This window comes from Nyctibius grandis, chromosome 1 (assembly GCF_013368605.1).
Source record: "Nyctibius grandis isolate bNycGra1 chromosome 1, bNycGra1.pri, whole genome shotgun sequence".
Taxonomy (NCBI): domain Eukaryota; kingdom Metazoa; phylum Chordata; class Aves; order Nyctibiiformes; family Nyctibiidae; genus Nyctibius; species Nyctibius grandis.
The window spans coordinates 677,135-692,236 of NC_090658.1; the positions used below are offsets into that span (position 1 = coordinate 677,135).

The 15,102-nt window shown below is 46.8% G+C and overlaps 1 protein-coding gene across 2 annotated transcripts in view; it reads left to right on the forward strand.

The window, feature by feature from the left end:
* The window catches only part of KIZ (kizuna centrosomal protein), a 42,351-nt gene that overhangs the window by 23,091 nt on the left and 4,158 nt on the right, over positions 1 to 15,102 (forward strand). Inside the window, exons 9-12 of one of the 2 annotated variants that reach the window (XM_068406738.1) lie at positions 346 to 496; positions 3,188 to 3,332; positions 4,320 to 4,385; positions 11,052 to 11,151. In XM_068406738.1, the coding sequence (XP_068262839.1) occupies positions 346 to 496; positions 3,188 to 3,332; positions 4,320 to 4,385; positions 11,052 to 11,151 (462 nt within the window). The remainder of the gene's footprint in view (positions 1 to 345; positions 497 to 3,187; positions 3,333 to 4,319; positions 4,386 to 11,051; positions 11,152 to 15,102) is intronic. The other variant, XM_068406746.1, reaches the window with a different exon arrangement.

Here is a 15,102-nt window from a genome sequence, read left to right on the forward strand (position 1 = left end):
GCAGTGGGTGCCCAGCAGAATGCTGATGGAGTGAGTGCGGTCTGCCCAAGGTGGGGACTGGGGGATACAGAAGAGGTGTAGTGTCTCCTGACCCTGAGTCTCAGGACAGACCCAGGGGACAGACACGATTGCCCCTGCCTGTCCTCCCCACGTCTGCAGAAGTCACGAGTGACTTCTTACATTTTGCACATTTTTAAAAGAAAAAGTGGGAATTAAGGACAAAATTGTGATGGCTTTTCCCAGTGCATGGTGACCTGCTTGTCCAGGTCAAGGAGTAGCACGGCACCTGTGGGAGTCAAGGGTACGTGGGGTGTCCCGCTGACGGTGCTTGGGTTTGTTTCTCAGGCCAGACCAGCGGTGGGACGTGGACGTGCTGTGGACGTGCTTGAGCAACCATGCCTTGTTCTTGAAGAAGCACCAGGTTCAGCTCACCGAGGGGGTGGCGGAGATGTTTGAACGCCTGCTGGTTTCCAGCGAGGAGGCGCAGGACGGCCAGGTTGGCACTTGCATCTAATAATATCTAAATTAATGACACCTAGAGACTAATTCACACCGTTGAGAGGGGCCCTGTGCTGCTAACGTGGTCTGGTGGGGAGCTTTGAGGGGAACGACACGCAGCCTGCGTTCATTAATCAGCCTTGGAGATGGTTAGGAGGTGGGTAAGGAGAGAAACGAGTTCTTCAGTTGTCTCGGGGCAAACGTGTACAACACTTCATCCCATGAAGAAACCAGTCTCTTTAAGGTCTCCAGGAGGGTGTCTGTTTTCCACCCTTCAAACCAGTTATTCATTTAAACAAGCTCCCACGTTTGCTGTGGTGTGAATTTATCACAAGGCTTATATCATCTGTCTTTCTCCGTGCCTTAGTAGCCTTTTATCATGAATGATGTATTTTAATTTATTTTTTTAAAACAGAGTTATGTTTGGTACACTGAATATGCAGAGCATTTACAAATAGTAGCATGCTCATTTTTTTTAAACATTAACACAAAGGGTTATAAACTAACTCTTTAAAAAAAAAAAGTTGGTATTTGTTAGACCTGTGAGTGCCCTGACCTCTCTTCCTGCAAACCCAGAGCAGCCAGCCGTGCGGGGAGACAGGGTAACTTCTCTTTCTGTATGTGGAGAAGTAATTTGTATTCTGTCCTTAAAACCTTCAGGGAAGGAGAAGAGACGAGCAAGGAATGTGTCATTGCGCTGGTGGCAGATAAACAAATACCGTACATAAATTTATAATTGCATGCAAAAACTTCCACAAAGTCAAAGCTCAATAACACAAGCTTTATGGGTGAATATAAGCAGTAATAATCTGTTTATTGCTACGTGACACTGGGGCCCACACATAGCATTTAACATTTATATTATCTATTAAGTGGTTCCAGTTGGTTCAGTGTCATGCCAGGATGCATCCCCAACTCTGAAACACCTTATTTCCAAGCAGGTTGCACAGAACAGATCAGGATCAATATAAATTACACGACATGCATGTACAGGAACAGTTGCTTTACCATAAAGATGTATCTGATGTAGTAGTGAACTCCTAAGCAATCTGCACCTAAGGATATTAAATATTTACGACTCCAAAGTTTGAATTTTTGGCCCATGTTGATGATTTCTTTCTGTGAGGGCTTAAAGGTCTGTCAGGAACCCCCCTGGACGATGGTACTGTACAGTGAGGCAGCGTGGTGAAGGTGCAGGAGGGAGCTCTGAGCTCCTGAGCGTACAGACAGACCCGTCAAGTCTGCCAGCTCCATCCCCATCAGCACTTGTGGTCCACGGAGGTTTGGTGATGACCAGCAGCAGATCCACCTTCTCCTCCAGTGCCTTCAGCATCTCACCCATTCCAGTGCTCCACAGTCTGTCCACCTGCTTGTCTTCTCATCTCTTACCACTAAATTATGTCTGTCTTGCTGTCTATGAGTTTTTCTCTTCTCTCACAGATCTCTCCTGTTACCCCTGTTAAGAACACTGGGTATGGTTCCTGTGGACATGGGGCAGCCACAGGGAGCTGGTGTGGTAGGAACACCTTCTGTGGGCAGTGGCAGAGTCTCTTGGCTGTGGAAGTGGTGGAACCCAGTGCCCTTCTCAGCCAAGTTACGCTCCTGTAAGAATAAGACCCACGTGGCTCATGCAGCCTGTTAGATGTCTGCACGCCCTGGTGGAGATGTCAGCCACCCCGGAGTCACCTTGGTCCCTGTGACTCTGCACGCCAAGCTTTGGTTCTCCTGGTGGGAACCTTCCTTGTGCCTGGATTAATTAGTGTTAGAGTTTACACTGATTGCTTGTGTTTGGTGGTGGTGGTTCATGCCTGTTTGGACGTTAGATGATACTGCAATGGGTAAACGAAGTACTTCTGGTGTGAGAAACCCACGCTGAGATAAACTGCTCCATGGGAATTAATTTATTTCAATAGCAAAGATTTCCCAATCCTGCTGGTGATTTAAGGTGTCCTATACATTAGGAAAATGAGACTTTAAATCCTTGTTTTGTGGGTGAAGTAGCAGCTCACTCGCACTGATTTTGTGTGGAGACTTCCCATATGTAATTTTAATAGAAACGTTTGGCGAGCTATTTGCCAAAGACTGAAGAGTTGCCATTAGGCTCCTGAATAAAGATGGATTCATGAGGAGGGGGCAGACGCAGAAGAACACGATTTTCTCACGAGTCCAAAATGGTTTGGCTTGAAGCCGTTCCGTACTCTCAGGTCAGTGCGTATAAAATAAGTTACAAAACCTGGAGTTCTCTTGGAGATGTTGGTCCTCATTGCTGAAGGCTGATTGTTTTATTAAACAGATAATTAGGGCAGAAAACTTAGTAGATTTTAAAGATTCAAGTCCATATTTTGTGTTACAAAATAAACCCAAGAGGAACACTGTACAAGAAGAGCTGGGATATATAAAATATATAATATAATCAAATATAATCTGTTTTGCTTACCCTGAGCGTGTGAGGCAGGGAATACTGAGAATTTCCAGAAAACCTCATGATTAAAAGAAGAATTCAAAGTTTGTGTTACTTCAAGGCCAAATGCGATTCCTGATTTAACTCAGAGGTAATTTAACATCTAACAAAACCACCCTGGAAACAGATGACGCTGTGAAGTATGGATTAGCCTAAACGTGTGTTGGCAGACGCTCCAGACGAAGGATAACAGGGCTGCAGCTGGGTTCATTTTTGTTAATGCTGCAGGCTGTACCGGTGCTGAGAGAGGGCCTTCCAGAAGAGTCTGGTCAGAGTACTGAATCCTCTTGCAGCTTGCCATCGATCTCCGACGACGGCGGGGAGATGGAGCAGGCACAACACGCTGCCCGGCTCGCCGGCGCGGGAGAACCAGGTAACACGTGTTCAAAGGTCCGGCGTTAGTTAGTGTCTTCTCACTTTAGTGTCCTTCTCTGTGTGTATTTTGTGTCCACACCTGCAGGGGATGGTACTAAAGCAACCGGCGAATTAATGTATATGTGTAATGAACTTTGGGGGATCCTCCTAAATGTCTCAGTATGGTTTGTCATTCTTGTTACCTCTTAAAACGAGCGCTGCCTGGTGTGACTGGGTTTTGTGCAGGATAGAAGAGCAAGTGGCAGTCACTAAAAAGAGATCTGTAGGTGTGCACGTGTTTTAAGTGTGTGCCGTTTAGAAATCGTGGGGTACATCCGTTGCCTTTTATTATAAAGCCAGATGGCAGAATAGATTTTCCAAAATAAAAGGGTTCATCCTGAGAAAGGTGTGTGGTGCTGCTCCAGAGCTTCCAAGGTGAAGGCGTTTGTGAAACCCCAGCTAATTCCTTTAGATAAGGAAGGAATACCTTAGCCCGGCAGCGACGGCGACTCGCTCTGCTCCCAGAGCATCCCTCACATCAAAGCCCGGGAGAGACAGGCAATTAGCTTGCAATGCTCTTCACCCAGCAAATGTAAACAAACTGCTTTAGGCCTCCTAAATTCACAGGACTTTTATCCGCGGAGGAGACGGAGACTTTGATTTAAACTAATTTTCCTCCGTCGGTATGATATACGCTGCTGCTGTCGGGCGAGATCGCAGAGTTACTGTGGGCTGTTTGTTTCCTAAATCCCGTTGGGTCTTCAATAATTTAAGACATTTGGTTAGCTTGTCCTTTTCTCTGGAAGCTACAGAGAGGCAGGGCAGCCTCGCGGGCGAGGAAAGTTCACAGTGGGCGCCTCTTTTAAGAACGGTAATGGATAGTTTAGATCAATAAACGAGAGATAACAAAAGTGAGAAATTAAAGGGAGTAGGGCTTGAAAGCAAACAAACCAGTCTGATGGCTGCGACTTTGAAATGCGTTTCATTATGGTGTGTTCGCATCCAGAAGTCACAAGCTGGTGTGAAGATGAGAGCAAGGAAGAAAGCGCGGCCGAAAAGATTCCTATTACAGGTAAAAGTAATGGCTGCATATTAACCTCGAATCCAGTATTCAACTTTATTATATAATCAAAACATGGCATGTTAGTGCTTGGGGCCCGCTAATAGTGAGTAAATTCAGCTACTACACACTGAGCACAAAGATTAAACGCCAGATCATAAAGTCCACGCTCATGTTAACATACACCAAGATGGAAAATAACAGCGCCTGTTTAATTCCTTGTAATCATGTTACACGGCTAAACCATGTGAATATCCTGCCATTTAGCCTTTCGGGTCCCCGTATCCGTGTTACAGAGGTCAGCCTCCGTGGGGAAGATCCAGTAATTACACGGCAAACTACAGATGTTGCTGATTTGATTCTTTCCTTGAGTAATTGAATGTGTATCATTAGAATAAGCGCAGGGAAGAGCCCTGCTAGCCAGGACACTCTGCCTTTGCCTCCGCCACCAAAGCTGCCTGATAATGTTTTTAGCAATCAGGTTTTATCAGGACACGTTCAGATCCCCCCGCAGCAGGGAGGGTCCCGAGGTGCCGCCGCTGTTTGGTCCTGGGGTATCGATAACGCGTTAGCATTCAGGGCAGGGCTCTGCAACGAGCCTCACTCTGCTTGTGCCTGATTCCGTAACGTGGGGGGCTGCTTCCTTTTAAATTCTGATGTTTGGCTAAATATTTATGTATGCAGGTGCGTACTCAACAGAAAGGTGTGAGGGCATCTGCTTGTGCAACGCTCCCTGTTGCCTCCTGCTCTTTTACGGCTCCGAAATAGCCTGTCTTTGGCAGAGCAATTCATTTCTCTACGGAGGTTTTCCTCTGCTGCTTTTTGAGCCTCATTTGCAGCTGAAATATAAAAATGTGCTTCTCGTATTCCTGAATTATACCACAGCAATAATATTCCTGTGTTAGCCCAATAAAACATAGATTTTATTTTTTTTCTAGAGAGTAGAATGCTTCCCATTTTCCTGCTGCTTAAAAAGTCCTTCTGTCACGCGTGGCAACGTATTTTAAAACATGGGTTGCATTGATTTTCAGAGGAATTAAAAGCCACTTAAATCTTTCTCATGAAACAAACCACACTTCTCATTTGAGAAGTAATCTAAAATTTTGTAGATCCTGGGATTGGTTCGATTTTGTTGTAATCTAAGGGGATTCAAATTTGAGGATTGGGGTTTAAGTTCCCTAACCTGCAGAGAGTGCCAGCAAGAATGACGTCAGGAATGGTGACTCCCTCCAACTAATGTCATCACAATACTATTTTTATTTCTTTTTAAGGAGGATACTGGCTCTTCAGTTTGGATCTCTGCAGCTGCCAATGCTTTGGCTTTGCTTCTCCCCACCCTGAATTTTAAGACTTACCAGACTGGTTTTAGCTGTGATTTTGCATACACATTTGTCAGGGAGTTCTGTGTAGCAGTTTTTCCTGCTGGGGATGGTCTGCGTGGCTGTGTTGGAGGTCAGTGGGTCAAAAGCTGAGCCACGATGGACATCTCCCTTCCCTGCTTCTCCCGTAGCTTTCTTACCGAAGGGGCATGCAACTACTAATGCTCCCTGGTTGTAAAACACTGAGGAACTCCACCCAACCTAAACACTGAAACCAGCAACCTCCGTTTCAAATCCCTTCTTTCCGTGTCTGCTTTATTTACCGCTCTGCTGCGGCGTGTTCCCAGTGGTCGCAGTCTCCAGGCGTGAGGCTTTTCATATCTCACTTGAAAGCAAAGTTCCTCCTTTCAGATGCGATTCATCTTCAGCCCGTGATCTTCTCTGGGCTTCTTGTTCTCCTCTGGCTCCTTGCCCTTCCAGCCTGTCGCTTTCTCCTTTTTGCTCGTCATCATTTGCTGTAGGCTGTGGCCCTGGGGCTCTGAGATTGTTCCATGCCTAAACAGAGGCTTGGGTGAGGGTTTGGCTTTGTGGTTTTAGAGGAACTGATATTTAATGTCTGTTCTACACGCGACCACTTTGCTGTACAACTTTTTCTAAGCCTAAAGGATACACATTTTGGTTTTTCAGTACTTGCTGCATTCTGTAAGGGCTTTAAATGCTGGTTTGAAACACTGGAAGCCTTGGAGCTTTTGGGTTTTGATGGACTTCATTGTGAGAGCTGGGTGGATGTGCTTCACAGAGTCACAGAATCAATCAGGTTGGAAGAGACCTCTGGGATCATCGAGTCCAACCACTGCTTCCAGACAGTCTTCTGTGGTGGCACTTTACGATGCTTCTGTAGTTTTGGTTTCTTTTTCTTCTGTTACAGAAAAAAAGGACCAAATTATTATTTTGATGTTCTGTAAATACAAATATTTATGGAATATTTTTTCTGTAATGCCTGTAGGGGAGGAAGGAGATAGCTGTGTGGCTTTGAGGAAAAGGGCTTTGGCATCGTAGCTGGCGTGGAGTTGGGTGCCCCTTAGAGACAGCCTGTGTTGGTGCCTGAACCTGCCTGTGCAAGGACTGACTTCACCTGGAGCTCCTCTCAGCAGAGGCTTGGACAGAACCATCTGCTGAGCTGGTCCCATCCGTGGCAGGACAAACCTGCTGAGCTGGTCCCAGCCGTGGCAGGACAAACCTGCTGAGCTGGTCCCATCCGTGGCAGGACCCATGAGCTTTTCAAAGCCGCAGTCGGCTGGGGGCACTTTTATTGGGGGAAGAAATGTAAAACAAATTGTTCAGTTTTTTTTCTGTTCCTGAGGCAGGTGAATAATGTAAGATTAAAAAGAAAGGATAAAATCCATTATATTTTGTTCTGCTAGATGACTCTCAGAGTCTCATTTACAAGTAAGAAAGTGCTGATTTTATTGAAGGGGCAGGTTTGTTACACCTTTAACAAAACCAGATTCTCTCCCTACCCTTCCTTTCTGTCTCTGATTTAAATAGACATCAAAGCTATAAAGCATTTGAATAAAAATGGTGTTGCTTCTCCACTCATCAGGCTTCACTTTCACAGCATCTGGAACATCACATTCCATCTACTCTGCAGGTATAAAATCTCTAATGTAGAAATAAGGAGGAAAAACCCTCTTAAGAAGGAAAAAAAAATTCTCCCTTCTTTCTGTATCCTAAGGGAACATGAAAGGGCACAAATCCAGTTCTGGTTTCCTTTCCAGGTCACCTTTAATGAGCCAATAATCCTGCCAACGCCTCCCCACGCCCATGCGTCCTTCCCGGGGAGGTCCTCCTTTGAGCCTGAAGTCAAAAGGTTCCCGAGGTCCCACTTGGAGTGCGCTAATAAAGGCATTGATAAGTCCACCCAACTTTTTGCATCATTTGATACCAACCCACTCGCAACTGCTGTTATGGAAGAAGTTCATCTGTAGGTAGCTGATGGCTGCTGCTGTTGTGGCCTGACAGAGCTGTCTGTGAAAGCACTGGAGTCTCCTGCCCTCCCACTGCCTCCGTTTGCGTACAGGATTATTGATTGTTACTGGAAATGATGGGTGATAGCTCTTTATAGTGGCACACAAAGTGTTCTTGTTTCTCTCCTGGTAGAGCAGCACCTACTATACTACTTCTACAGCTTCCTTACATGCTTTGTTGTGTAGGTCTCAGATCTCAGCTTTGCTCACAGCCCGTATGGGATGTGCACGAGGTATTCCTGTTGTCCCAGTCTGCATTTTAAAAACCAGCAACCTTGTGCGTTACCTTTCCCGTTTCCAGACAGGCAGACTCAAGCACCTGGAGACTGTTCGTAGAAAGATGATTTGGTCTCTGCAGATGACTTTTCTATGCTGGGACTGTAGCTGCAGCGAAGAGCTTTAATGCTGGTTTTGATGTTTAAGAAGCGCGGGCTTCTTCCTCTGTGAGAGCTAATACAATTAGCAAGGTATAAATGTTGCAAGTACAAGGCTAAGAGCTTTCTTATCTCTTCATTTCCAGAAAACTACATCACATCAATTTTCTAGCCGCTGAGATGTTTGGCTAGAAATTGATAGATGCTGCGACCTAGGCCATAGGGGGGACACATGCAGAAAATATCTTCTTTTCAGTTCTGTGCTGGTACAGTATGTTCTGGGTTAAAGATCACTTTACCTGTTCAGCAGAACAAAATAATAGCAGTTCATTATGCAACAGTGGTGTTGTTTTCCTGGAATTGTTGGCTGATGGAGAAAACTACACCCACTTCGTGCAGAACAAAGCTGTAAAAGCAGACATGAAAGCTGCTTTGACCCATGCCGCCTGCACAGTTAATTCAGAGTTGAGAAGTGTGGGGTGTTTTTAATTGATAGTGGTATTTCAGATCCTGTGCTAGCTCTGAGCGGCGGGAACAATGCATAGGGAAAAATATTTCTTGTACCACCTTCTCTTTGCCCTGGATGTTGCACCGATCGCTTGTGCGTTCTCTCCCAAAGGCGAAGCCAGCACTGCTGTGTGCCAGGTTGGGCTGGTTTTGTTGCCAGCCCTGGGTGTCTGTAACAGAGACTCTTCCTTCCCACCACCTTATAGCAGGGACGTGTTGTTGAGGGCACAGGGATTGAGCGGGTGAGTGGGGCAAGAGGAGGTAAGAGCCAGGCAATTGCTCAGCACACAAAGCAGCAGTCGCTGCACATCACAGAATCCCAGAATCAATGAGGTTGGAAGAGCCCTCTGGGCTCACCGAGTCCAACCATTGCCCTGACACCACCATGGCAACTAGACCAGGGCACTAAGTGCCATGGCCAGGCTTTTCTTAAACCCCTCCAGAGATGGGGACTCCACCACCTCCCATCGACTGCTTACGTGTTGTCAGATGTCTCGTGGGTGCTGCAGCCCAGACGGATCGCCATGGCTGGCTTTCCAGGGGGTGAGCCGGTGGGCTTAGGGGTTCCTAGAAGGATCTCCTGTTGCTGTGGAGCATGTAGGATGTAAGTCAGGATGAAGATGCTCAAGGGCAGCGATGGGACTAATTGGCAAGGCAGTGCGGTGTAACTAAGGCAGACGTGGGGATTGATAGCCCAGCGCTGTACTATAATTGACAAGTAGGACAAAGCTGGGCTCTGAAGGGCCTTAAAGGTGTAGAAGAGGTAGTTTGTGTTCCTGTTTGATGAAGTGAAGGAAGGGGAGCCAGTGCAGGCACGGAAAGCTTGGGGGAATGGGCTTTTGAGGCTGGGGTGTGTGCAAGAGCAGTAAGGAGAGCTGCACAACAACAGTGGCCCAGTTTGAGTTTTGGTAGAGCTGGCAGAGACCTGGACTCTGTTAGCTGGGCACAACTCGCTCTGTGCGAGGCTTTCTCGAGGCAGAGGGGTGCCCTCCAGAAGCAAAGCCTGCTCTGTCCCCCGGGCAAGGAGGGAGCACATAATCTCTGCTGTGTTGCGTGTTGTAGTTTGAATCTGTGCATGAGGAGCCCTGAAAAAATCCACTGTGAAGTGCTTTGCTGCTGGAGTGAAAAGTAGTGTCTGGGAGTTGTGGCTTGATTGGATTGGGGAAGCAAAAGAAAAAGCTAATTTAAAGTACTGTACAAACAAGCATGACTGTTCCTTTGTGGTCAGGGGTTTCTCAGTGCATGCCCACGTGGCTCAGCCTGCAGCTCTGCAGCTCGCACCCAGGACACCCTCTGTGATCCCCGCAGCCTCTGCTCCTCTGCACGTGCACATCACGGGAAAGGCGGCGAGTGTGTTCCCCTTTTTTTCCCTTTTCTCTTTTTTTTTTTTCCCCCCTCTCATTCCTGCCACAGCAGCTCCTGCACCCGAGCTCTGCCATCTCCTGCACCAGCCAGATGTTCTGCACCCCTTTGTGGGACGGGGCTGGGGCTGGGCAGGATTTGTGCTGCTGGAATGCGAGCGCAGAGGGGTGTGATCTGCTGGAGCGGGCTGGCAACGTGCACGGCCAGTGAGAAAGCAGAGTTTCCAGGATGTACAGAAGTACTGAACTGTCCTGGGTTGGAACGGAGCTGGGAACAATCGGGGCTTGTTTATAATTTCTGGGGTTTTATATGTATATGCAAAATAGCCTTTTAAAGTGGGATTTGTACTTGAGCATCGTGTTCTTTGGAAGCGAGGACAAAGATGAGCAATTGTACAATTCCAGTGAATGAATTCATTTACTCCTCTTTTTTTTTTTTTTAAATCAGTCTCTACAGAATGGAAATGAGATACATGGAGTGGGGGGAAAGGAAAGAAAGGGAAGCGTGGATAAAAGATTCTTAAATAGTCGGGTCTTTGGCTGTTTAAGTCATAAAGATCCCAAGATTTGTGTCTCCCAAACGCAGCTCTATTTCAAGGGAATGGTTGAAAATACTAAGAGAACTGTAACTATCCAAAATAATCTGCATTTAAGGGGAAGAAGAATGAAAATAACCTTGCTGCCTGATTAACTGAAGTAAGTGAGAACTCGGGGATAAAAAACAAACAGTAAAAAGACCCCAGAAATCCTGTAAGTTTTGCTTAAAGTTGCCACGATGCTTTACAGCTCTTCAGAGGATCCCAGTGTTTGCTCTTTTTTCTAAAATTAGGTAAAACATGCAAAAAATTCCCTATTCACAAGGAATCATCATCAGATAACTTGACTGATAGTGAGGGAGTCCTGTTTTCTGTGTTTTTAACTAATGTCCACTCCACCACGAGCAAACAGCCTTGAGGCAGATGCCATAACTGCGTGGGGCTTTGCCATCAAACCACGAGTGTGGCCGTGGTGTGCATCTATTTGAAAACAAGATTTGCAAGGGCCAGCCATCGTTATTTGAAAATTTATCTTTCACATTTTTACTTCACAGGTTGGGATACTGGCGGTAACGGTTCCAAAGCAAAAGAAGGGCAAGAAATGCATTCGGAAACTAGTTCTTCATCGAATGAAGTCAGTCCTCCCCTCTCAAGGTAAAGTTGTTCAGTCCTTTAACACACTTTAATGCTGCTGTAGAATGAGAAACGCTGTCAGAAAATGCCTGAAGCCGCCATTGTTTTATTTCACTCCGTCTAGGGTTCAGGTTTGTATTTATATTTATGTAATAAAACATCCTAAACTGTGGTACACCTTAGAAAATATTTGTGCCGAAGCCAAGGATTGTTTTGCAGCTGTTGTTTTCTCATTTTAAAGCTCAATTGACATCTCAGTGAACCACAAATTAGCGTGTACAGCTGCTCTCAGTAGGGCTGCTCGGGGCCCAGACAATGGGAGTTGTCAGGAGAGGGGCAGGCAGAAAATGTAACGTCTTCAGGAAATAAAGTGGTGGGTTCTGAGATGTAAACTAGGTGTAACTGCATAACGCTTTTCATGGGCTCGGGGTTTGGGGGGGTTATATTTGATACTGGGATATTTCTAATGTGCCTTTCTTGCTTTCAAACTGAGTATGTTTAATTAATGGCCTTACATGGACCTAACGGGTACAGCTTGGTCTTTTTTTTTTTAAAAAAAAGAAAAAGAAGTTGGTTTATGTTTAGGTTTGTTTTGTGAACTGCAGCAGTTCCGCTTGGGTCCCTGAACAGCTCTGCTGGATGTTGCCTGTGGTCTTCATTGGCACGTAACGGTAATCAAAGAGCAGCAATCAAATTAGTGGTGAAGAAGCAGCAGAAAATAGGCTGTAACACAGCCATCTCCTGAGATATTGGCCGGGCTTTAGATCCTTGTCTGCCCGTATTAGAACAGCCCAGCAAGTGGGTGCTGCTGCTGCGCCGCTCCGGCCCTGGGCACCGCCGTCGACAGCACTCAGGGAAAGGCTTCAGGGTGTCCTGGTAAATCTTTACCTCGCTCTGTTCAGACAGCAGCACTGCCTTTGCGTGGCTTCTGGGCTGTTATTGATGAGGTCAGCTCTGATACGAGACAGTTCCTATTCTGCCAGCAGTGGTCTGCCTTTGGGGTTAAAATCGCAGCGTTCCTGTAGTTCTGCAGGTAAAGCCAGACAAGCCATCACACAACACTGGTGAATGCCATTCGTGCTTTTCTTTGGGATTAATTCTTGCACTCTTATGCTCAAGCCCTTTTTTTTTTTCCTTTTCTTTTTAAATTTTCTGGAACTTTGTTTGATATTTCAAACCCTCCTACCCAACGCTATGAAATGCGAGGGTGCTCCTATCCATGAATTTTTAAATGTTGAATTTTAGCTGTTCACTGAAGCCCAGGACAGCAGGAAGAGAGGGGTCAGGCCCTGAAGAACTCTGCTTACAGGATCACTGCTTAGCAGTAAAACATGTACAACTTAAAATCAACTATTTTTTTATTTTTAGAAAAGCCTCCAGCCTTTTTCCCCCTTGGCTGTTGCACTGCTCGCTAATGCGCTCAGCAACTCCTGCGTTTTTCTGACGCTGTCCATAGGGTGGACAGTTTTCTCTGCTGGTTTTTTCAGCTCCTTATTTGCGATAGCTTTTAGGATCCTTCCCTCTGCCCTATAATTTCATGCCGCTCGGCGCTGAGGAGCGAGCACGCTTCATGCGCTGATACTTGATGACGCGGCTTAAAAAAAAATCTCTTACAATGGCTTAAAGTTTCCTAAAAGAGCCCAAAATAGTGCAGCCTCCTCAGCATGAACTTTAACAGCTTTTGGGCACTCCACAGGGACGGGGAGCAGCAGGACCAGCGCGAGGGGCAGGCGGCCGGGCGCTCGGCGGCGGGCAGCTCCCCTTGGAGCGCTGCGCTCGCTGCAGTCACTCCTCGGCCTTTATTGCCTTTACAAGTGGTCTCCAAACCCGCTCCTTGAGGATAAACACAACTGCGTGGCGCTGCCGTGGTACTTCTCAGAAATTCTTCTGGGCTGCGTTTTGTCACTGAGCTGATGAGTGACCTCGCGGAGGACCCCGCTGGACCTCAATAAAACCCCAGGCTTCCTCTGATGTCCCCCAGACAATAATTACGATGCGCCAGTTAAGCCCGAACTACAGCTGAGGGATTTCGCTTTAAAGCGGGGGCTCGGGCGCAAAAATGCATTTATAGCTCTTTGTCTGGCACCTCATTATGTGTGGGCCTGATTCATTAAGTAATTGGTTTGCAGTTGTTTACATGAGTATTAAGGCTTTCTATTCAGCGGCCTTTGAGAGATACATTGTGCAAATGTTGCATGTTATGAATGCGGAATGAGGGGCAGGGGACGGGTCCTATTGGCCAAACACTGCGCTCTGTTGAAAAGCAAGAGAAAGAGATTGGGTGCTGCTTTGCATAGCAATGACTTTCTTAATAAGCTTTACAGATTAATACACACAAGCTATAAAAGATGCAAAGAGATACTCTTAGCACATTTATACATGCTCATTTCACTATTATGGTGCTGGCGACGGGAAGAATCGAGGGCTTTCATATGGGGGTTTTCAGTGCATGTCTTCAGTGCATGAGACTTAATAGAGTGCGGTGTTTATTGTATTATAAATCACGGGGAAGTGGGCAGATCGGCAACAGTTTATTATTAAAGATTCTTTCAATGTAAATCTTTTTCTGCCATTGTGTTTCCTACAGCAAAATCATTTTGTGGTTGAGTGGGGATGAAAGGCATAATGTACGAAGGAGTGAGTCTTAATAGGAAGCTGCTCTCCGAGTAAAGACCACTTGTTCCCTTTTGTTCGGAGGTGCATGCCAGAGCTTCCTCCTCCCCGCAGACGTACCCCTGCTCGACGTTTAGCTGGGAAACTACTTTCTCCCAGCTTCAGTTACTGGGGGGATATTTACACGCGTGGGGACGCAGCTCTCATTCGAAGAGTTGGCGTTTTGCAGCAGCAAAGAGCGCGTTAAATTATACAGTTGCTCGGGGGAGAAGGTATCAGAAGTCAGGGCTGCACCTCGGGGCGGGCGACGTGGGTGGCATCCGCGGCCCTGTAGCGATGGCTGCAGCCAGAGGAGGTCACTAGCTTTCTGGGTAACTCCCAATCTTTGCTGCAAGCAGTTTGTTTTTCCTCGATGTGTTTGCGCCGTCTCGTTTCAAAATGATCTGGAGCTCACAGATGCGTTATTGCCCGAGAACCAAAGAGCAATTTTAATTTGTCGGGACAGAAACACGGTGTAAAGTATTTTAAAGTTTGATTCATCTGTTCTTCCAGAAGTAATCAGCTCTGATCTCCGAAGGCTGGTTTTCAGTCGAAAGCCGCCTTCACCAAACACAGACGTGACAACATGCAAATAAAACTCAGCAGATTATAATTCATCTTCTTAATTATTCTTGAGTGTAATGTTTAGCACCGGGTGCGCCGAGGCAGGCTGGCCATGGGGAGGCACTCCAGCCCCACGCACCCCGGCACCCTGCTGCACCCCCCGGCATCCCAGTGCCCCCACCTTCCAAACCAGTCCTGACATCACTCAGCTGACTGGGGGGCTGGCTGGGGCCCTGCGGGCAGACCCCAAGGGTCTGGGACCGGGAGTGCTCAGGGAGCCCAGGGGCAGGGCTGTGAATTCAAGCAGGTTTTTCTGGCGTTACAGATAATTCTGTGAGCTCCGTTACCTAAATCTTACCATCCAGCTGTTGCATAAACTCTAATGTAGTGGTGACGCTCTGGGAATGCTGGTGAGGGATGGTTTGTGGAGAGAGGCCACAACATCTGTCTGCACACGTTGCCTTTGTGGTACAGAGCGAAGGGGGGCTATTTTTGCAGCGATGCCCGGTGCTTTTCCGACACGGCACTGCGGTGCAGGCTTTGTGTCAGCCCTTTCTCCAGGCAGGAATGTGTTTCCCTTCAGCGTGGTGTATCTAAACAAAGAGCGGTCTGAGTGTGGCTCGGTGCAGAGCTTCGCATCCTAAAATAAAGGTCATCCTGTTTTCGGTGTAATTACTTAAATTCAATATTATTACTGCAGCTCTGGCGTGATGAGTGGATTCTGTAGTTCATGCTGACTTTCCAGGGTGGAGAATG